Raw genomic sequence first — 24901 nt, 5'->3', positions numbered from 1 at the left:
TTCACCGTGTTAGCCAGGATAGTCTCGATCTCCTGACCTCGTGATCCGCCCGTCTCGACCTCCCAAAGTGCTGGGATTACAAGCTTGAGCCACCGCGCCCGGCCCACCACTGCCATTCTTTGGCCCAGTCTCTAGTGATCTCTCCCTGATTTCCCCAACTAACAATCTTTTTTAAAGTACAATCTCAACATTGTTGCCAAAATTACTCTTTTAAAATTCAGATCTGATCACGTCATTTCTCCTCAAAACCTTTAATAACTCTGCGAGCTTACACAATAGAAATCAAGCTTTTGAATATGAATATGACAGAAGATCCAAAATCTGTCTCCAAGCTCCTTTATTTTTATTTCCTGGCCTCCTTTCTTTGGACCTGCTTCTACTCCAGATATACCAGGTAATTTTTATGTTCAGAATGTGTCCTTCACTCATGCCTTTATGCCTTTGCTTTTGAAGTCCCTTATCTCCTTGTCCTTTCTGACTCCCCTTTTGTCCCCTGGATCTTTGTGTGACTTAAGCTTCCACCACTTATCACTGTTTATCTTGGGCTATAGTTAGTTGTGTATGATCTGCTTCCCTCACTTGGCTCTGAATGCCTTGAGGGCACTAGAGCAGATGAAGATGTAGCATTCAATGAGTGTTTATGGTTTTTATTTGTTTTCTGTTTAAAAGGGTCCAGACACTATAAGGCCACTCCAGCCAACAGTGTGGAAAAGACAACTGCAACAAGATGTTAAAACAATGTTCTTTTCATATGAGAATCTACTGAGGGGCTGGCCTGATTAACATCAGGTCACAAAAATGAGAGTGAAAAATTGCCCCTTCCCATGTGCAGATGGACACAGGATATGATATCGAAGATTTGTTTCTATCAGATAAAAGATATAAAAATGGGACAGAGTGGGATTTGGTGAGAGAAGACTGATAAGGGATTCCCCACATTGTCTGTGTGTCACACTTCTCTTTTGGGGGAGGTGTAGGGGGGTGCTACCTTCCTATCCTAAGTTTAATAAAGTGATTTAAAAGGACTACTTGGAAAGCACTGAAATGTGTTCCATGGTGTTGGGGGACACAGATGTTGGTAGACACTAGATTTTTCAGGCTGGAGAAATCTAGTGGCTAGAGGAAGCTGATGCCTCTGATTGGCAGGTCTGAGGAGTGCTGCTGAGTTGGGATCTGCCTCCAATAGAGTTATTAGGGTAGGTGATACATGCAGGCCACGTGAGAGATAGGTGGGAGAGAGAGTTGGAGAGAGACATCTTGGGTCCTGTCCAGTAGGACTGCCTAGATGGGCTAGATGCCTCAGTAGAAAGAGGCTGGAGGTGTATCACTGGATGTCCACGGAAAAAGAGAAAAGATCGGCTTAAGCCACCACAGTCATGGAGTGCACCATCCCCAATCAAGTAAGACCCCTCCTTACTTTTTCTAACCCAGCAAACCCAGCACCTGTCAGGAGGGAAAAAAGTGAGTCCATAGAGAAGGAAACAGATAACTATGCCACAACCTCAATGCAGGCTTGCAGCCTGAAGGCAAATCCATGGTACAGATCTTACGCCATCTGTTCAGCGTTTTCATTATTTCATGCATTGGACGTTTTAATGTCTGAAATGAGACTCTTTATAATCCAGACTTCTTTGTATAATCAAAATAATTTTATGATCTGAGAATGACTAAAAAGTCATGGGTTTGACCAAGTCTTCGGCTTGAGGCAGGGGAAGATTTCTTTCACCATTCAGTAGGATGTTTAAAGGAACCGTGAGAGACAAAAATAAATTTGTGTTTTGATCAAAATTCATATGAGTCATGCTTGTTCAACGTTCTGGTTACACAGGAAAAGATGAAATATTGGTACTCCGGTATTCACATAATGAGTGTTTTCTGCTTTTTGTGCTTTTGAAGCAGAAAAATGGCTGAGAAGTCCCCTTGGCTTGTGTCTTAGTTTTCTGATGCTAAAGAATATCAGCATATTTTTGTTTACTAATATTCCCAAAATTCAACAAGAATGTCTGAAGTGTGCATTCCACATCTAAGGCTTAATAGGGCGTTCTCATACTTTGTGCTGTGAACTGCAGATCCTTGTTTTCATAAGGAAAATCTAAGTGACATGTCATGCTTATAATGAGGCTGGAAGCAGGGTGATGTTAAAATATTTACTGGCTGGTACACTATTATAAGTTAACATATATACTAGAAAACTTGCTTTTATTCTCTAAACAATATGAATTATAAGACTGCTTACTGAGTGATGTGTGTTGCAGTACAAATAGCGTATACAATTTTCCTAGAAATTTCCAAATAAATTGTTGAATTTTAGAAATTTTTGGTTGATCTTTGCTTGACTTAGATGTCACTTGCTGGATTTTTTTTGTACAAGCCATGACTTGATGCAGAGAACCGCATAAAATGCTTCCAATGACTTCAAATTGATTGCCATTGGATGACTTGTATTTATTTATTTGAAAAAAAAGCATTTCTGTTTTCATAAATGATATTTATTATTCATAAACCTGTTTTATCCTTTGCTGAATAGCAAATATATAAACATTTTTCTAGCCCTTGTAATACTGAAATATAATAAGGTATTATATATCTTGTATTTGATATCATTAACTGTCATAAAAATATTTTATTAGAATATTTAATTAGGTTAAACCTAATCCATTAGATGAAACATCTATTGTTGGGCTGTTTGGGTTAAAATTCTGGCTCTGCCGTTAAGTTTTAAATGACCTAAGCCCCAGTTTCCTCATCTGTAAAATGATGATGTTGATAAATACAGTACAATTAGGAGTTAACGCATGTTTTTAAGGATGCCTGGCACAATCACTAAATAAGAATAAAATTAAAATTGGTAATACCCACATCAGTTGGGCTTTGGGTAGGTTTAAAATGGAGGTGACTAAGAATATGGACCATAAAAAACTCCTTACCTTAGGCATCTGTTAGTCCGAATCATCCCATAGGCTAGCCTATCTATTACAACATCCTTCTGTTTGTGGCCTTAGGAACCTGTATTACCCCCTTAGTTCCTGTTGTCTATCTTTTATACCATGCTAAGAGTTCAAGCCCTGTGGTGACTAGTTTTCATAAGCAACCACATGAGAGAGGTTCTTAGGGGATTAGTGACTGACAACAGGTGACCATAGTTAAGGTATGGTTATATGTGCATGAGGTATCTGCCTACCAACATGTCACTAAAGGCACTATCTCCTCTGGGGGGTTCCAATCTCCTTCTGACTTGTAATGCGGGGATGAGGTAGGCAAGTAAGAGCTGCAGCAGGCTGTCTGGCACGAAAGCAGGCTGCTAGGTGTCAGTATAGACCTCCTGTGCTGCCCACCTGGGCTTCCTGCAACAGTTTGTAAGGCACAAGCTAGTTCTCAGGAGCCTTTGGGGGACAGTAGCCACTGGTGATGCCTGGAAGCCAGGGCTTTTGCGGGGACTGGAGCAGGATCTTGAAGACCTTCTTCTGTCCCTTTGTATATGCTGGAATCAGAGGACGTCTGTAGAGCACAGAAGAATAGGTTTGGGTGGTCAACGTGGGCATTGGTAAGGGGGAGGCGGCTTGGGCAGCAAGTCTTTCAATATTGAAGCAACTTATTCAATTAAGTAACATGGAAGTTGCCTGAAGATCAGCCTTGGGTTCAAGAACATTGGCTTGTCTAGGCTAGAGTGTTTCCTATCTATGCCTTTCTTTGTTCCTAAAAGGAATAGGCAAGTATCCTATATGTTCAGTCCTACTGAGTAAGATGATAGTTTTTATCATTTCTCACTTGACAATGAGATCTTTACCATAGGTGGCATGACAAGGAAACAAACTCCACTGCCGTTTTTTTTTTTTTCCTTGATTCAATGATAAACATAAGGGGTGTGCAGAAACTTAGATATGTTTATCATGGATGTTAACAGCTGCTACTATGACATAATGTTCCTCTTTTTTTTTTTTTGAGACAGGACAAAAGCTATAAATATTGGTGTTCCCAGTTCTTCATCACCCTGAGGATCCCAGTCTAAACCTACCTAACTCCCTGGCTCTAGGATTAGGGGCTCTAGGATTTTGGACTTTTGTTCCATAGGAAGAGGACAGTATTGGAGAGAAAGACAAGTGTGCCTAGGTCAAGGGTTACAAACTCTAGATCTGTAGTTTAATGCTTATCATAATGAGTGAAAGAAGAGGAGTGGGAGAAAACAATAAGCATAGCTAGGCATAGCGGCCAAGTCAAGTGAAGAAACCCCATCTCAGAGGTACCCATGGACAGTTCTGATCAATGGTCACCAAGAGTGAAGATCCAAATCTGGGATGTGTGTGTGAGCTTTCTGAAATTTGAAAACACTTTGAAGGCCAAATAAAGCCTATTTGGAGGCCACAGATTTATTACCTCAATTGAGGCCTGGGACACAGATTGTCTCGGAATTTAAGGGAGTAGAAGTAGGAACAGCTGACGCATATTTGTGAGGGAAAGGCATGAGAGGTGGAAAAAGGGGCTTTAAAGAGTGTGTCTATGATGCTGCTTCATCATGCTCAAGAAAATCTAGTGAAGGGCTTAATATTTTGAAACAATTTTATGTTGCTAGACTGCATACTTTTGACAATTTTCTAGCCCTAAATTCTTGAAGTCTCAGGTCTACAAGCAAGTGCCACATCATAAACAAGAAGAGGAACATTGATCTTTCTGTAAGTTACACTGAATGTTATCCTGTCGTCCTCCACTATTTATCAGTTATTTGTCTCTTGTCAAGGCAAATAAACCTTTCCTTGCCTTGTTAACTAATAAAAAAGAAAGCAACAATTTTATGGTGATTCATGCTACTGGACAAATTTAATCCTCGTGGTTTGAAGACTCTTGAGTGACAACATGTTGCTGATTTTAAGGAATTATTAGACGTACACTAACAATTCTTGCTAGGTTCTACAAAATCTTCATTATTAGCAAAGGCAGACTGAATGAGAAGTGATGCCATTAATAAGATTAGTAGGATTTAGTCAAGTTAAAATAGTCTTGAGGGTTGGAAAACCTCTAATACAGACAGAAGTATTTCCTTTACCAGTCACAGCTTTCTATGTCTTGGTTCCTAGTTTGACATCAGAGGTAGGGATGCTGTCTCAAATAGTCTTTGGGATAATTTTTATCCATTAGAGGCCTGCAATGGAGCTCTTTCTCCTTAAACACAGTAGCAGGGACTGAATGAGCTGCGTGTTTCTCAAATTTTTGAGTGCAGATGAATCACCTGGGGGAATGTTAGTAAGTTGGTCTGGGGTGGAGCCCAGAAATTTGTATTTCTATCAAGCTCCCTGGTGAAGCCTGAGCATAATCTGAGCTGTAAGGAGCTAAAAGATGAGCAGGGGTGCAGCTATACCACATATATGTTTTTGTGTCCTGTATAGTATCAATTCCTCTCTTCTGGCAGGAGTAGCCTGAATTAACTTTGGAGGAAATGTTTCCTCTCCGTGATTAGCTCAGGTAGTATGGAGGACAATAAAGCCACTTCTCCTCTTATTCTCCTACTATTCCAACCACCTGTGATTGACTTGGGTATGTGAGCCAAGCCTGGTCAATTAGCATAAGTAGGCAGGATATCCAAATATTAATAGTTCAGTGATTTTCAGACCCTGGATTTGAGCTACTACAAAGGGGCTTTCTTTGGTAGGTTGTGAAATCTGGAGTTTCTGGTGCCCATTATGGAAGGGGTGCCTGACTGAGAAGGAAGCCAACACAGAGGAAACAAAGCTGAAAGTTGGAAAAGGAAAGATTCCTGATGACATTGTTTGAGGGCCTGGATCTAGCCATGCCTGAGGCAGATACACCTGGGTAGTCAGTTACTTGAGCCTACAAATTCACCTTTATGTTAAAGCCCGTTTAATTAGAGTTTTTGTCACTTGCAAAAGATAGCATCCTGCTAATACAGTAGGGATAAAAATAAATTTCCTTATTAATTGAGCTAATATAAAATCATTTAGTATAGGGCCTGACACATAATAGAAACTCAGCCATAATAATAGCCTTGTTTTCACAATTTTTCTTTGGTTGTATTACACACACACACACACACACAAAATATATATATATATATAATTTTTTTTTTTTTCCCCAGAGGAGAAGCAATTAAACAGTCTGAAACCAAAACTAGCAGTTAGGTGACAAGCAATTTTATTTTGCAAAACAATCACTATACAGCAACAAATACATTTGCAAATTTGATTGAAAAACATGAACTAACTACAACCAGCCATTGAAGAAATGCCTTTCTATGGTAACAGGCTCTAGAATTATCAGAAGAAAGAAACCCCCCACAGATTTGTAACGGTGTGTTGGAACCTCGGAATCCCAGCATACAGAGTATACTTTTTGTTGATTTTTTTTCTTTTTGCTAAAGTTGAAGTAGATTTTTATGATTGACATTTTATTTTCTGAGTTTAAAAATAAGCTTTTTCCTGCAGAGGGTCTTGGCCTTCACCTACACACCCAAGCAAAATCCTAGGTGTAAAAAAACCCAAAACATCAATACTTACTTTAGCACGTCAGTCTTTGAAGGAATGCTTAAAATTTCCTTACCAAGCCATGAGTCTACTTTATCTCTGGTATTTAGACCATGAGTAGTTTATTTTCCTTATTGTGACTTGAAAAATAGAAGAAAATTGTAATTGCAGCGATGTCAAAATCAACCACATTCAGATTATTTAATAAAATACTGACGTTATATATTGGCTGATTATTCCATGTTTGCTGTATTACTCTAGGGGTGTGTGTGTGTGTGTGTGTGTGTGGAGAAGGTCACTACAATCAGTACATTCTTCCATTTAATGGCTTTCTTTCAGCCTTCCTCAGCCATACATAGCTGGTGTTACACAGGTGTCATGCTTGTAGGTGGGATGTCAGCCCATCACGCTGCTGGAACTCAGCAGGTGAATCCAGAGAGAGTTGGTTCCTAAATGAACGTGGCCTTTGGAACTCATCAAGAACTCGGGTCTTTCCTGCATCATTATGAGGTATCCAATTTTTGGTTGCAAGTGACCCAGAGGGTGAGTTCACTGGAGAAGTAGGCCTTTTAACTCTTCACAGCTCTGGATTATTTATGTATTCTTATACAGGTTCTCAAAGGCTAAAGCCAGAGAGAAACTGGCAAAGTAGATCTAGAATTGAGACCACGAAGATTTCATTCCTAGATCAGCGTATGTGTGTCCCCACAAGAGTGGTGCTCAAAAAGCTTAATTTGAGTCGTTATCTTGAGAGTGAAGGCAAGATAGGTTCTACCCCTTAACCTCACAAGAAGACATTTAACCTGTGTGTTTCTCTCTTTTACTGGCACAAATGATCAGTTCCTTTCTGTTAACTTTAATAAAGAATTGTATTTCCATACAAAGCAAGAACATTTATTCATTATAATTTTGTTGTAATTAGAAATAAACATTTGTTTTAATGCCAAATCTAGTAGTTTGGTGCCTTGTATAATCTTTATTTTTGGTATGTATTTGTAATAAACTGACTTTTAGTATGTAGAATGTGTACCTAGTGTTAACTTACATAAAAGCTTTAAAGAATATTGAGAAAAATACTTATTTCACAGGTTAAAACTTTTCTAATGAGCTGTTAACTTCTTTCTAGATAAATTTAATCACTATTTAAGACTATCAAAACATGTAACAAAATACCCTAAGTCTCCACACACCTTTCTTCTATTTTCTGGTGCACTTCAAGGGAAGCTGATGAATAAATTGCCCAGACTGGTCAAATCAAACCTCATAGCAATTAATAGGCGGAAAATAGACATATCTATGATCCTAAGGTTTCTAAGGTTTTGACTATTAAATAAAATAACTGATTTGTAAATGGTTTAAGACATGTTTGCCTGTGAAAAATCTCTTAGCTGAGAATGAGTGGTGTGGGTTTGCTCCTAGGGTTTCTTGTATGGCAGTTACATTGGTTGCCATATCCACTGGGTCACCAAAAAGCACCTGTGTCTCTGTCTCTGCATCCCTTGGCTTTTGACTTGGACGTTTCTATACTTCCCCGTTGCCTCAGTCCATCCTCATCATTTCCTCCTTTATATTCAGGAACCGATTTGGCTCAAAGAGATCATACGCCTAGTGGACCATATGATTTTAATGGTTCAGATCCAACCTACCAGCCCTGAGCAAGAAAAAGAAAAGATAAAATACTAAAAAGTGTCCATCCAGCCTGGTAGCTCTTTGTCTGAATCAGGCCATTGACTATTTCATTGCTTATTTGTAAGTCTAAGATGAATGATTTGTGAGAGGAATTAATTGATTTGTGAGTTCTAGACTGTATATACAGTCAGAACAGTATTATCTCTGATAAATAATACTAGATCACACTGTGTTACTTTACAGAGTGCAATGTTGGAGTCTTGGAAAAAAACTGATTTAGATATCTGTGTCTCAAGTGTTTTATAGCTATAGCTTCCCAAAGTATTGTATTTTTTTCTTTCGGATCAGGGGATCTTTACTTTGGGTAAGAAAGACAAACATCTTCTATTAGAGAATTTAATAAACAGATACTACTTGGAAAAATGAGAAAACATGTTTCAAACTATTACTGTTAGTTTCAACTTTCAACTTTAGCAAATGGAAAAAAAGAAAAGTAAAGAAAACATCTTAAGTCGGTTTCGTGAATAATAATAGGCATAAACCCCAAACTATCCTGTGATTAAAAATGAGATAAATCCATAATCTTAAACCAACAATCTGTAAACCCTTTCATGTATAACTGGACCCACCCCACAAACTCCATGTTGGTGAAAGCAAAGAAAAATAATTTTTTTCTAGCATCACGGGAGAGACTTGTATCTGGCACTAAAACAGGGTTACGGCTTTGAGTTGTTACAGAAAGCAACTTCATGCTAAAATTTTTTGTCTTTTTTAATGTATTTTTTTTAAATAGGGAGAGAACCCTGCTAACATCTACTTTCACATACCTAAAATTGCAACACCAAAGGGTGCAGGAGACACAGATACTGTGAATAAAGAAGTATAATATTCAAGTATATGAGGAAGTATCACAAATGGCCACAGAGAAATATATATATATTTATATCTATAATACTGTATCAAACAGATGGAAAGGGGGTGTGAAACTGGTAGTGTGGACACAAATCTAGCTGATCAACTGACATTCTAATCAGACACGAGTCCATCCTAATGAAAGCGCATCATTCCTAAGGGATGCACTTTTACACCACTTCCTCAACCACAGCTCAAATGCTTTGCAATCTATTTTTTTAATTAGTTAAATAATTTATTGGATTGACATACTCTGATATAATTATCCAGGTCCCAAATGTTAATAACTTAATTGAATCTTTCTTCCCATTTATACAAAATAACACTTTAAAAAAACTTATTTCTTACATGCTCTTCCCTTCCTGCAATCAGACTCCTTGGTTTAATTTAACCTGAAATAAGTTACAATGGGCAGTTTTTATCTTCTCACTCAGGAACAGAATAGTGAAATGAGCAGCTTGGATTTAACAAGGCCTTCAGAATGTAGTGGATAGCCTTCAGGCACATGAAAGGTAAAAATGCAATTTTTAAAATAATACTCCATGCAAAACAGAGCAGAGCAAAAATAATTGTCCAATTGAACCCATGTAAAGCCAGTGTCTTCCTGTTGCAAATGGAAATCAGGTCAATTTCTGCATGTACTATTCATTTTTTAAATATAAAATTGTAACAATTACTACAGTTTGGGGATGAGATTATTTATTTTATGGTTTATAAAGAATGAATATAACACCTGCTCAGAGCCCACTCCTGCCAAGAGCTCATGCCTAAATATTATTATTTCAATGCTAAATGAGAAATATTCACAAGCCCTGCTTAGCGAGTGCAGCAGTGACATCCTCAGCCAAAGTGGCCAGCTGAGGAGATTCAAGCAGGTTGATGCTTCCAGACGAGGAGACGTTGCTGAGTCGTCGGGGTGATGCCACGCTGGATCTGCCTGGCGACTGTGTAATGATCTCAGCCCCATGGTCCACACGGGCTTTAGCATGCTCTCTGAAGTTCAACTTTTGGCTGTCAATCTGTTTAAGACAAGCATCAGTCCTCGTTAACTCAGGCATCTTAACTGACCCCTACTTCTTTCTCCATCTCCCAGGGCTGATATTAATGACTTCTATTCACCTCTGTTATCCCTACTTCTTATTTGTCCAGGTCTTCAATCTGGGACCTATTTTGATGAAGAGTATTTCAGAAGAATTTTTTTTTTTTTTTAAAAGACAACATTGGCTCATAACCTTGTTTCTTACCTTGACGTTACCACCTCCAGGTACATGATGAGCATTATCAAGAGAACCGACTTTAGCTTGGGCCTTTTCTTTGAAATCTAGTTTTACACTCTCAATTTTCACACGTCCGCCACCTACGAGGGAAGAATTACCTTGATATAACTATATCTTGCATTTGTGGTGATTATTTTCCAAAAATGATTGCAGTAGATAGACTGCTGCAAACCACAAATTTATTAACTTTACCATCCCTCCAACAATATATGTGAATGGAATCTTTTAGAATTTCTAGCCCATATCATTTTGTCAGATGATCCAAGACCATAAAACCCTTCTTATACCATTATATGGATTGCTTCACATATTAATACCTTTCTCCTTTACCCATGTCTAACCTAAGAAATCAGAGGGGCTTTTCTTTTTGGTATAACAAACACTATAAAAATTAGCAAAATGAAAATATCTTATTTGAATCCTTTCTAAAAGTTGGAACATTTAGTCTCTTATTTCTAAGGGACCAAATTAAATTTAAATGAAACTCTTCTTTATTCTTCATGGTAACAGGTTACTTATCCAAAGAAGATTTAGGCTGGAAGTGGTGCACATGTGGGCAATATATTCATTTATAAATGTTCAACATTGAAAGCTTCACTGATGAAATGAGTCAGGAGCTAAGTTGTTTACGACTAGTAAGCTTTAAAAGCCTCCCATTTTAATTCATATATGAAGTGACAGATCATCCTCTCTTTCTTGTGTGGATGCCATAGGACCAATTTGACGCTGACCTTGATCTGATAATATTGAGACAGAGTTTTGACCACGCCATTTTCCCTAATGCTAATCAGTCTAGAACCCTGATCTGATTGTAACAGAGCCACGCTGCACTCTTCAGTCTAGTCTTCCCCGTCTCTACATGTCTCTCTCAAGCTCGCAAATATGGAAAGTTCTACACTGGCTAAGTTATTTGTTGTCCTTGAGCTTGTCCTTGACCATTTCTGAGTGTCTGCTGATGTGTTTGACCTGCATAAAAAGTGAAATGAGACTCCTTATTTACTCATCTCCACCTAAGAGATTTGCTTTCACTTTAACAGCAGCTTTGTTTTGAGCACATGCGTTCTTCTGGAAAGCTAGTGGTAACGTAGGTCTCACTTGTTGGTTATGATGTATTTCACAGACTACATACTTCAAAGCTGCTCCAACAAACATGTTGAGTACATAAAGTGCACCTTGCTTGGGAGTTTGATTTTGAAACAAAGCCTGAGGGACTGTATGGAAATATGAAAGAGATTTTGCAATTTTGGAATCTTGTTGCTCATGTATCTCTCTTGTTGCTCATGTATCTCTGTAGACAAAGGAGGAAGGTTTGTTAAGGCTTCACAGGTCTCTTAAGCCATGAGGTATTTTTCTCATGCAATATCTAGACATCTATGTTAATACCCAACTGCCTGGCCAGGGACCTCTTGAAATTATATTACACAATTAGATTACATTTTGGAGAAATATCCATTCGTTCTTCTTTTAAGGCTTATAAACTATATGATGTTATTTAACTCATGCTTAGAGATGTAGTTATCCTTCCCTCAAAATACGCCTCATTTTTTAGAGCGTTCTTCTTCCCACATTTTACCTGGCCATATGGGTCTTACTTGTTGGTTGTGATGAGATGAACATGATTCGTAATGATTCATAAAACAGACTTATCTTGGTTAGAGGTTAGAGGATGTTGGACTTTCAACTAGATAAGAACAACTTCTTTGTGATCTTATTTTTGTATTTTTGGTAGCCTCTGATAGAGATCACTTACTTTTCTGATTATATGTTGTGTCAACATAATCTTGCTAAATTTTTGCTAAAATGTCATTTTTTTATTGTTGGAGACGGTCTGCTCTGTTGCCCAGGATGGAGTGAAGTGACAGGATCATAGCTCACTGCAACCTTGACTTCTTGGGCTCAGGTGATCCTCCCACCTCAGCCCTCTGAGTAGCTAGGACTACAGGTGTGCACTACCACACTCAGCTTATTTTTATTTTTATTGTAGAGATGGAATCTCACTATGAACTGTCTTCTGAGTGGGAAAAATAATAACATATTATTGACCCAAAACATATTCAGAAAAGGAAGCTTAAGAAGTCTAGTTCTGATGAAGTCCCTCTAGAAATTCTTATGCAACTGTTAGAGAATCCAGATATCTTAAACTCAGAGATCTATGCCTTTGATTTTTCAAATAATTCTTTCACTCATCAGGAGCAGTAATTGTGAAAGACTATTATCTTTGTCAAGCTTTATAAATGAAGTTGAGAAGAACAGATATTTCAATGTTTGCCTCCAGATGTTTATTTTCTTTATTTTCTCTTTAGATATTCCACATTCCAAAATAATTTTGTGAAAAGGTTGCTGCTGTCAAGGATTATTATGCTGACACTTCTTTATGAATTTAGTCATTTGATTCAGTTATAATAGAAGCAAGAGCTAGATTTAGAAATAGGTGGGAGTCCATGACAACAGCCTTTTATGACCAACAAATCATACACAGAATAGTTCCTTGGCTATATAAATTTTTTTCCGTATATCTAGATCACAGGTGAGTTTGACTAACTATAACCTTACTGTCTAGGTTAGAGTGCAGCATTTTCTTCTGTATTCTGAAAGAAAATAGGCAGTGTTGCCAAGTATTCCAGCCATGCTGTTGACACAGCAGTACAAAGTCAATTCAGTGTTTGTACACTTCAGCTGTGGACAGGGGAATTTTGAAGATGTGCAGTATGGGACAACCTTCCTGCTGCCTCATGAAAAACAGAGAAGCTAATTCCATGGCAGCAGTTCTGAAACTGGTAGTGAAGACTTCATAAATATAGTTTGTAACTCTTTGACTTGCTTTATAATCAACACCCATTGACAAAATGAACCCTGATTTCCAGATGTTTTCAATGCATTTATCCATTTTGAAATTTATTCTACCTATCTTTGCTTTTCAACCAATAATTTATTAATAATTTTCTCCTGACTAGCAGAATAATTATCAGCTAACAGCTCAACTGTTATTATACCTTGTTTCATGGGAAAAAAAACCTATTACTTTGTTTTTATGTTAAGATGCCAAACACAGACAGTTAAAACCACTTGCTTTCCTTTTGTTCTCAGGGATAAATGAATTGTGTCAAAATATTCTCAAGAAAATTACAAATTTGACAGTCATCTTTTATTACATATCTATGGAGGTAGAGTTTTTTCTTTGGGACAGGGTCTTGCTCTGTTGCCCAGGCTGGAGTGCAGTGGTGTGATCATAGCTTGCTGCAGCCTCGAACTCCTGAAACTAAGTGATCCTCCTGCCTCAGCCTTCCAAGTAGCTAGGACTACAAGCATGTACCACCATATCTGGCTTATTTTTATTTTTAATTTTTTATTGAGACAGGGGTTTCCCTATGTTGCCGAGTCTGTCTCAAACTCCTGGCCTTAAGCAATCCTCCTGCCTTGGATTCCCGAAGTGCTGGGATTACAGGCATGAGCCAACATGCCCACTCTACAGAGGTAGAATTTAACAAAAACATGTAATACACAATATTCAGGAAAAGTGACTCATAATGTTAAGATTCACACTTTAAAGGGAGAAAATCTCCCAGTAAGTATGAATATAAATTCTACTTTAGAGCACTAGTCGCATGAGATATTTTGAAAAACCAAAAGGGGTTCATGGTCAAGTAAGTTGAGGAAACACTGCATTCTGCTGGAGATTCATGGTGTTTACTGACCTAATAAAGAATCTGAGAAATTCACCAGATAAATACATTTCTTCAGCTTTGCAAAGCACAATCCTTATTTTACATAATATAGAAAGCCAATTTTAGGAAAAAAACTTTGGAAATGCTACCTCCATTCAATGTTATTATATATGAATACATGATCTGATGTATTTTATAGACTACATATTTCAAAGGAGCTCCAATAAGCATGTTGAGTACATAAAGATAAATGCACCTTATGTATCTTTTAATTTTTAATTAAAATGTGTCCTCTTCATTGTATGATTGGGTTCACTTTTCCCCAATGAAGATGCCTTGAAAATTTCAATTTTAGTTTCTATTAATAAAAATGTGAAGTATCTAGATTTTAAAACATCCTTCCAATTAGGTATTTTGCAGCAGCAACAACAACAACAACAAATTTTCTCATCCATTTCTTGATTCCAATTAAATATTTCTCAAACTACTAAAAATTATTTATTTACCTGGCCTGTGGCGGATGTTCTTCAGAGAGCCACATTTGGATGTCACATGGCTTAGGTCTATTTTCTTGGTAACAATTTGTACCTATGTGAACCACATAAAACATGCTTAAAATAGTTCAAACATGGACAAAAACCCAAGCTCATACATAAAATCTAGAAACATACCCAAAGTCACAACATGCAACAACATAGCTAGAAACCCAAACTGAAGTACACACACAAACACAGGAAGACATATTTTTCCATATATTCTCCCACATGTTTGGATTGGAAAGAACCCAAGTGAAAGAAAACCCTAGAATAGAAGATTTTATTAGTTGAAAGCAGATTATGACACAGGAGGATAGAAACATATTAACAAGGCAAGCTTCCACTCAGAGAACTAAGCAACACTGCGTTAAACCTTTCCATAAGCAAAGAGCCAAGAGAAGAGATGCATTATTCTTTATAAAGTGATTTTTACATAAAAGTGACCAATGTTGCTCATAGTTACAAGAAGACCAACATTGTTTTAAGATACAAGAAGTTCTGAACATGCTTTTCTAAGTTGTTATTACATTGTCATATCTTAGCTAGATGAAATTTTTCTTTCATACCAAATTATAAAATGATAGCAACATGTTTTTTCTTCTCTGTGTTTTACTGAAAATATTTCCTCTCCCAATATTTGAAGCAGTGCTTCTCCAAGTTTGGTCCATTGTCATCTGCACGAGAGTACTTGGGAATTACTGAATCACAGGCATCATGAGGACAGGGCCAGGATGTCTGCATATTTAAACAAGGGATTCTTTCCTAGAGGAAAATTTAAGACTATTGTTTTGGGAGATAAAGCTCCTCTACTTACTTTAAGGTCTTTAATTATCCTAGTTTATCCTTTTCCACTTAGGTGTTTTGTCCAGCAGCACCTGTGTAAAGGATAGCTGGGTTCATCCTCTGATATCCTCAAGTAATTACCAGGCCTGGGGCTACTTTTATGAAAGTACCACATAGTATATACTTATAGTCTGGGGAATAAGGAAGAGTGGCAACCACATAAATGTAAAGATTAACCCTGAGGCTTAGCCTAGCATACTTGAAGGGGGCCAGCAAACATTGCTATGGACTTTCAATGACAGTGACAGTTTTATGCTCAGTGAAGCTACTTTGATTATCAGGCAACAGCTGCTTGTAGAAAGCACTTGCTTGTCTCTCTCTCTCTCTCTCTCTCTCTCTCTCTCTCTCTCTCACTCTCTCTTTCACTGCTTGATTCTACTTCTGCCCAGTTGGGAAGCAAGTAGCCAAGAGTTAATAGACAGGTGAGATTCTAGACTCAACGCCTTGTAAATTACTTGAGTCACGGATGATCAGAAACTGAAGTTCAAAGAGATAGGATCTGTAGGATACAGTTAGCCTGATCACCTTTGAAAAACTATTCTTATTTTATAAAGAACCATCCTTCCTTTAGCTTGAGATTGTCTGACCATTTCAACTCTGCCTCAACCACACTTAAAAAACATGGAATCATCGTTCCCTTCCTCTCACAGGATATTATTTACACTAAATGAAAGAGACAGGAAAAAAAATCCCATCAAACTAAAGTGTACACTGGACTTGAATCCTTTCACTTTGAATTATAGATGAACCATGCTCCACTAGTTTTGTATTATTCTAAATGATATCCTTACTTTCATGAATAATGAACCACTGAAGATTGACATTACATACTTTGGGCATTTACAAGTATATCAGTCTTTGCCTCATGGGTAATTTATATGGAGCTAGAAAAATATGTGCCCAGCTGACTTTTGCAGTGGAGTAGAAACAACGTGAGAAAATACATTGAAAACAAGAAGGCCAGCAACAAAGTTGGCAAGTGAAGTGGTTTTGCCATTCCCCAGAAAACCATGGTGCATTCCATCGAGGTTTTCTTTCCCAAATCAAAGCAAGAAATTCCCTGATGATCTTACAGGGAAGGATGGGAAGTCCATCACTGAAAATGCAAGACTACAAGCTATCATACCAGGGAGACATGTGGAACAGCAGTGAGAAAGGAGCAGTGTGTTGGAAAGAGGTGGGAAAGAAGGCAGGGTGCTGGCTGTGCAGGTGGCTCCACGCAGTCAGGACAGCTTTCTAACAGGCGCTTCTACTTACATTTCCGCCCCCAGCCGAATGTTTGATGTTATCCTTGGAACCACATCTGGACTGAACTTTGCTAAAATCGATCTTCTTGTTTAAAATCCTAACCTAAAAGGAATTGGAGGTAACTTCACTGTGCACTTTTCTATCAAGATGCTGGATAAGGGGAACCAGAATGGGTAGCATCAAAGAGGCTTTAGATTCCCTTCCACCTACACATTCATTTAAGAGAAAATCTCACTCTGGAACTGAAGAACAGTTCTGTCATGTAAATCTGAGCCCCTATTCTTCTGCACCCCCACAGGTCAAACGCAAGAGAGGCTTCGAAATCACACTGTACTTAGGTATGATCTGGAAACAGTTGTACGGATTGAAAAATAAAACTTGAATCATCTGTGATGGGGAGGCTACCAATGTTGTCAGCAACACTGGGACTCAGGCTCACTCTAGGTAAGGGTCAATAGTGGTTAACACTAAATCTCGTTCAGCACAGGACCCTAGAGGATATGCCATTCCCTCACCCCATCAGAGTCAGCCATCACAATTATTGTACACTTGACTGTTTTGTTGGTCCATACAGCACAAATGGGGCTCACACATGGTGGATCTTCTACATCAGAGTTCTCATTCATCTAGGGTAAGAACCCCCGGTTTCCCAGGAGGGTCAACAAAGAAAGTTTGGGTTTCACAATTCCCTTGCAGGTTTGGTTCAGTAGCCTCCTGAAGGCCCCTTTCTGGCAACTGCTCAAGAGCAGTCATTTTCCATTAATGATCATATGGAAGCATTTTTTTCCATTTTTAGAGGCAAGAAAACCCATGCCCGTTGGTTAGCTGACTTGTAACTAGGTCATATAGACATAGGTCAGGCCTTGATGGAGGCCAGCAGATTTGAGGTTAGGTGTTTTATTTGTATTTTTGAGAAGTCAAACATTCATCTTGAAGACAACAGCAGATCCAGATCTGGAAGGACATTACTCTGGTTCAATGTACAACGTTACAACTTTCATGACTTATTTCATATGTCTTTTGAACCTTGCTTCTTTTGGAGGACAAAAAAGCAATGTAAGCATGGAAAGAAAGCTTTATTGTGTTATTGTTATTTGTTCATTTTGTTTTACTTTGGTTACTTCTACTCTCTTCTCTTCCCCACCTCTGCAATAGTTAAAGAAAAAAAAAACATTTTCAATGCTTTAGGGGACAGTTTATCCTCTTATTTAAAAACTCTAAATAAATTTACCCTAGATACACAACCATCTGCAAGAATATTAACACATCTTTTGGTATTTCCAAAAAAGAATAAAAAATTCGAAAAGACATTGAATCTTGACTATTTTTGAGGCAAAGCTTAATTCACAGTGCCTGCCTAACATTGACAAGATAGCTTGTCCCTTGCAGGGAAATACCATTGACAACTCTCATCAGCAACCCACGGGGAGAGCCTCTTGTCAAAATTTGAATTCAGAAGACAGAATTATTGGGCTACTCTTTAGGGCATAATAAAAGTTGTGACTTAAACAGGGTTGAAGATATTCACAGAGTCTGTATCTAACAATAAGTGTAGTTGCACTATAAACGTTTCACATAAGATGGAGATAGTTTTAAACCAATAAAGACCATTACATGTAAAACCTCATAGAGAAATTATTTTCTGAAGTTGAAGGCAAATCATTTTACTTATGGCCATATCACCATAAATATGCCCATTCCCATCTAGTCTTGGAATTTAAGCAGGGTCGGGCTTGATTAGTACTTGGATGGGAGAAAGCAAATAATTTTGACTTATTATTTCTAATAATAATACTTTAAAGGATTCTCAATAAATATCTAATTATTTTGGCAATGACATAGACATGATGTGAGCTATTTTACTAATCCTTGAGAATACACAGGATTTCATACTATGTTTAAAAATTTAATTTACAGATCATTAGAGTACCAATCTAGTGACTCATTGCCAAGTGATCACAAGCCAAACATGAAATCTGATTCACTTGTTACAAAATTGGAAATTCTAAATTCAGTTGCATAAATCTGTTTGACATTAACATTTAATCAACTGTTTGACCATTTTTATGATTTCCAAAACAAATGAGTCAATCCTAAATGATCACATTGCCAGCATTATTGAGAGATTATTTAGAATCTTAAAGTCCTACAACTTAAAATTTGACTTCTGTTGATTTTACCCAGATTTTCTAGAAAATCACAGATATTCTATCAAAAAAACCCGCTTGCGTCTCTTGCAGGTAGACTTTCTCCACCTATGTCTGCTCAACTTGTAATATGAAGCAATCCTATCCTTTCACATGCATTACTGGCAGTTTCTTTACATATTTCCATATTGCAATAGGTTTATATTATATATTTTTTGTCTAAAATGAGGTGAATTATGACAGAATAAATGTAACTGCCTCTCCAGACCTTTGTTTTCCATCGCGCTTAATGGTAGGGTAGAAAGAAGAATAAACCTCTTTGGATAATGGACACTGAGTGCTTATGAAGAGTTACACTCTAGTTTGACAACTTGCACCTGAACGTTTGCCTATTCCACGTGACTCACATTTATGCCGGAGCAAATGTACAAATTACTTCACACCAAAGATCTCTAGGGTCAATTACAAATAATTAGCATCTTAGAGTTCATTCCACAAACAACAGCAGTCCTCAGAAACCATTTCATAAAACAGAAGGACACATGGCTGCTGTGAAGGAGAAGGCCATATTCTAGATCAGCTTTAAAATAAACCAAAAGACAAAAAACAAACGAACAAAAAAAACAACAACAAGAGTTATAGTTTTAACTCTGGGTTCTATGGATACATCTAAATAAATATTTATTTCTTTGGGAAGGGATTTTCAGTTTTAGAAAAACATTTGTTTTCCTAAAAACCTATGTCAAGGGAAAATTATTTTAACATCTTAGAGATTGTCTAGAAAAAAAAATTAACTTCTGTTTAACGAAAAAACTAATTTTCTGTGCTCATGATATGAAGGAAAAAATCTGAATAATAATTGTTCAAAATTTTCTCTAAATCACATTTTAATCTCTGCCAATTTATTTCAAGAAGTTTTTTTTTTTTTTTTTGAGACAGTTTCGCTCTGTTGCCCAGGCTGGAGTGCGGTGGTGCGATCTCGGCTCACTGCAAGCTCCGCCTCCCGGGTTCACGCCATTCTCCTGCCTCAGTTTCCTGAGAAGCTGGGACTACAGGCGCCCGCCCCCACGCCCAGCTAATTTTTTGTATTTTTGGTAGAGATGATGTTTCACCGTGTTAGCCAGGATGGTCTCCATCTCCTGACCTCGTGATCTACTCGCCTCAGCCTCCCAAAGTGCTGGGATTACAGGCGTAAGCTGCTGCGCCCGGCCTATTTCAAGTAAAATTTTTACTTACACTATTAATACAAAGTAGGGTATTTGAAAGAGTGTGACAATCTTTTTTTCTACATACTTCATAGCAGTGAAAAATAGATTAATCAAGTGGGTCATCTTCCTATAGCTCTCCCCTATTCAAAATTCCCCCAAGCGCCCTATTTCTTATTAAATACATCAAAACTTCTTAGTGAGGCAGCCACAGGCCTCAGCAATTCCGATTCTTCAGACTTCTCTGTTACTTTACATTTTGGCCAGACTCTGTTACATTCTATACTTTAAGGACTGTGTTTACATTTAAAGTTCATCCCTGTGTTTTGTTATTATCTCTCCCTAGGGTGCTCTCATTCTAAATTGAGTCTGTAACAGATTATTCTTCAAGGTTTGGTGCAATCAATACCTCCAGTGGGAGCTTGCAAAAAAGGATTTTAGTCTCAGGAAATTTATGCAAACATTGGTGATTTATTTGCACAAATAGTTGGCTTTCCATTCACATAAGGGTCATATAGCATGAAGAGTTGTATAAGCATAGGTTAATGACATAAAATTCATCAGAATTGCTTTATTTTAATTTTGACTAATTCTTTCTATTCTTCCACTATGATAGAGAAGAATATTGTAATTTCTTTCTGGATATTCTTTGTGTGACTTTAGTTGGATTTTATCACAATGGTTTAATTGAAGTGATCTGCCACAGTGCTCTCTCTCTCTGCATATATTTAACTATTCCTTTCAATACATTAACACCTGTTCCCCTAAAACAGGGTTACTCTAGGAAAGGATTGAAACAGAAAATGCAGGATATGCCTGCAGACAAGAAAAAAAAAATCTCTAAGAAACATGTAAAATGAAAGAAAATACATTCTCAATGCACAGTTTTTAGTAAAATAATTTGTAAGCTGGAGGCATTCATCCCAATGTCAACTCGAATTTCTTGAGCAATGAGATTTTGATTTTTTTTTTAATTGACAATCTATGACACTGCTCTCTTTAGCAAAAGACCCACATGCCAGCTCAAGGTGGTGAGATGTGGAGGGTGACTAGGAGTCAAATAATTTGGATTTGTCTAGATCCCCTCAGGCATCCATTAGGTATGAACCTAGGTTGCAATACCATTTCTCTTTTCCTCCATCTAAGTTGTATCAGAAAGAATGCTTTTGAGAAAGGGGAGTGAACAGTGGCACTCAACTGACTTCCCTTTAACCTTGCAAGGGATTAAATTTTTCCTTTGGGTTTCCCTCATTTCTCAGGATGACATAAAATTAAGCCCTCCTTTGTTCTTGCATTATGAAAATATTCTCTTTCAAAAGTATTTTTTATTTCATAATATTCATTTTAATGAAAACTATCTGGCCTCTGTAAAATCCTCAGGTATCCTATACTAAAACAAACTATGACTACGTCAGATAGTCCTGAAGATTGAAAGTTCTCTGGCACACATGATGTTCTTCAGAGATTCATCTGTTAAAAACTTTGCACTCTAGTTAAAATGTATACAAATATTATAATCAGAATTTTAACCATCCCTGCCTACATTGAACAATAGTTTCTTTAAAATTCTTTATATCCAATATAAACAATATGTATATTTAAATACACATTTAGGAAGAAATAACAGTTTATGTCAAAATGCATAATTCCACAAAACTCTAAAAGAAAAGTTGGAGAGACCAATTTTCCTATGCAAGCTGTGTCACATGGCACAGAAAGCAGAACCACACTGAAAAACCCTGGGTGAATGGATAATGCTGAATAATTTGGAAAGAACGTTTTAGTGGAATAGACATTAATGAGTTTAGTCACTAGACCCATCATTAAGTATTTGTAAGTGGTCTCTCAATGGGCGCTGGAAGAAACATTATGAGTACAACAGTCATTGTGATTCATGAAAATGAACAGCTAATGAACTTTTTCAAATTTGTATACTATAATTTTTTGACATTAAAGTTTGTTCTTGTTTAAATTTTTAAGAAATTCTAAGGAATAGTGGGCCAAATCAGTGAAGAAAATAACTTTTAAATACTCTGTTCAGTTATCTGAAAATAACCTCATTAGTTCCTATGTCTTTGTTTGGCTTGTGAATGAACAGTAGATAAAAAGGCTCAACAGGCCTCAACTTTGCAAACCCAAAGTGGTAATTTTCTCATAATTTTAAAAAATTAATATTTACTCAACCTAACTCAAAACCTTTTCATTACTCCACAAAAGACATTTGAATTATAGTTACAAAATTCTATTGCATAAAGACAGAGTCCTGATCTCAGGGAGCTTTCACTCTGATATAATGATGACTTTGTTATCAAAAAAACAAAACAAACAAAAGCCTTGTAATAAATTTCTTCATGCTGGGTTGACCAATAGTGTTTTTAAAAGTTCATAGGGTATTTTATGACTCCTCTTATTTAGCGCTTATTGTAGCTCTCAGAAGATGGAAAGAAATGGCTTGGAAAAAACTTAAAATTAAATAAGGGGAAGACATTAGAGGAGGACAAGAAACAAAACAAAAAGCAAAAAACCTCCCTTTTGCCTAGGTTGCAGAGACCATGCCTCATTGTCTCCCATTCCTCTTTTGTCATTTAGTGCCCAGCAATCTTAATAAATGTTTGATGAAAGAATAAATATGCGAAAGAGAAAAAAAACTTATTGTAATCTTTCTGTCTTCATCTTATATGTTATAAACATGCTTACATGTTAATCGCACCCAGTAGACATTCACAGTGGTAACCATTACTATAATTTCATACAATGAGGGAAAATCCTGTTTCACTATAATTTATTAGTTGCTTCCAGACTTAATCCATTTTCTTAAATATAAAATTGAAAGTAAACTATGTAATTAGCATTTAAAGGGCCTAAAAATGATCCGAGGATAACAATATGGTTTGGATTTGTGTCCCTGCCCAAATCTCATGTTGAATTGGAGGAGGGACCTGGTAGGAGGTGATTGGATCATGGGGACAGATTTCCCCCTTGCTATTCTAGTGACAGTGAGTGAGTTCTCACAAGATCTGATGATTTGAAAGTGTGTGGAACTGCTTCCCCTTAAAGCAGGCACCTTCTTCACATGGTGGCAGAAGAGAGAGTGGAAGTTTGTATTCTGCAATGATTTTAAGTTTCCTGAGGCCTCTCAGTCATGCTCCCTGTTAAGCCTGAGGAACTGTGAGTCAATTAAACCTCTTCATAAATTACCCAGTCTTGGGTAGCTCTTTATAGCAATGTGAGAACAGACTAATACAGATAATGCCTAAAACTTTATAAGAATATATTTAAAAAGATTCCACCTCACATTTTACTAATTTTATTTGCATCTTCCTCCCTCTCTATGGCTCCTTCTTCCCTCGTTACACCTGTCTTCTATTTCAGAAACACAGCTCTTTTACTCAATTTCAGCTTGCCCTTATGGTACAAACACATATGGAATCTATTAGAATACCTAAATGAATGTTTTTTTGATGAGCTGTAATGCATAACTACTATCATGCTCCAAGTAGTACCATGTATGTGAGAGTTTGAAATGACTTAAGAGTCTATTTAAATGAAATGGTGCAATATACAAAAACAAGCATGATTTTGTTGCTTCCGGTCTACAGATAAGGACAAAAAAAAAATCAGTACCAAAGGTATTGCAATACTTTAATAGAAGAGCTGGACCACTAACTCAGCTTTTAAATCCAATATTCTATTTGATGTATAATTTTTCAATATTCTTTTAGACCAGGGGTGACCAATCTTTTGGCTTCCCTGGGTCACATTGGAAGAAAAAGAATTGTCTTGAGCCACATATAAAATACACTAAAACCAATAATAGCAGATGAGCTAAAAAAATCACAGAAAACCTCAAAATGTTTTTAAAAAGTTTATGAATTTGTGTTGGGCCACATTCAAAGTCATCCTGTGCCACATGTAGCCCCCAGGGCCACAGGTTGGACAAACTTCGTTTAGACAAACACAGAAAGTTTCTTTGGATAATAATTGTCATGACATAAAACATTCATAATCATTCAACAGTGTCACTAAAATAATGCACCTCCCCATGAATATGGCATAATACATTCATTGAATTTTCATTGCATAAATATTTATTGAGCACCTACTATGTATGGGACATTATGGACAAAATGGACCTCATCTCTGACTTCATGGAGCTTATGGTCTAGTAAGTGAAACAAGATAGATATTAAATAACTAATTATACAATGGAATATTTAATGAAAAATGTGGTGAGAAAGTTTGGTTACAATATAGGGAGTACATCAGATAGAGCAAACAACAGATGTAGGGAAACCAAAAATTAATTACCATTGTGGCAATATCAACAAGAGATCATGTATTCTGCTTAGGCTAAGATAGTGCAGAGCAGACTGAGTGAAATGGGCAGATTTAAGAGCTATTCAGGGCACAAAATCATTAGCACTTAAAGATGGTTAGGATATGGGATGAGAGAAAGTGAGAGGAAAAGTTGACTCTTAGATTTTTGGTTTAGCAATATAAAAGTTCTGTTATTTGAACAGATGTAATAATACTAAAAAAAATGTAATAATAGCATAAACTTTCTACACTCAAAGATGTTTGTGGCATCAGTCACACTGATGTCCTTGCTGTTCCTAGAACATGTGAGGCCTGCTTCTACCTCAGGGTCTTTGGATGTGTGGCTGCCTTTGCCTGAAAGGCTCATTACCTAGTTATTCATATGGCTTACTCCTTTACTTCCTTGGAGCTTCTATTCAAATATCACCTTCTCAAGCCTTTCCTAGTCATCCTATCAGAAATGCAATTTTCTCTTAACATATCCTGAACCTCTTTCTTATCTTTATTTTTATCCTTCATACTTAGCACTTTTTTACATATTTTTCTTATATCACTTTTTTTTTTGCTCACCTTTCCTCCTAGAATGTAAATTCCATGATGTCAAGAATTTAAGAAATCTGTTTTGTTCATTGTTATATTTCAGTATGTA

At 37.0% G+C, this 24901-nt stretch overlaps 1 protein-coding gene across 6 annotated transcripts in view; it reads right to left on the bottom strand.

Moving 5' to 3' along the window:
- Positions 1-6121: 6121 nt before the first annotated feature.
- Positions 6122-24901, bottom strand: part of MAP2 (microtubule-associated protein 2) — an 82077-nt gene continuing 63297 nt past the window's right edge. For 3 of the 6 annotated variants that reach the window (XM_011966526.1, XM_011966527.1, XM_011966522.1), the window contains 4 exons: positions 16593-16685; positions 14463-14544; positions 10259-10371; positions 6122-10033 (listed from right to left, as the gene is read on the bottom strand). In XM_011966526.1, the coding sequence (XP_011821916.1) occupies positions 9818-10033; positions 10259-10371; positions 14463-14544; positions 16593-16685 (504 nt within the window). In that variant the 3' untranslated portion in view covers positions 6122-9817. The remainder of the gene's footprint in view (positions 10034-10258; positions 10372-14462; positions 14545-16592; positions 16686-24901) is intronic. The other 3 variants (XM_011966528.1, XM_011966523.1, XM_011966525.1) reach the window with 1 other exon arrangement.

The sequence above is a fragment of the Mandrillus leucophaeus genome, unplaced genomic scaffold, assembly GCF_000951045.1.
Source record: "Mandrillus leucophaeus isolate KB7577 unplaced genomic scaffold, Mleu.le_1.0 Scaffold763, whole genome shotgun sequence".
NCBI lineage: Eukaryota > Metazoa > Chordata > Mammalia > Primates > Cercopithecidae > Mandrillus > Mandrillus leucophaeus.
The sequence above is the reverse complement of the archived record's forward strand: the minus strand, read 5'-3'. Positions and strand labels throughout refer to the sequence as shown.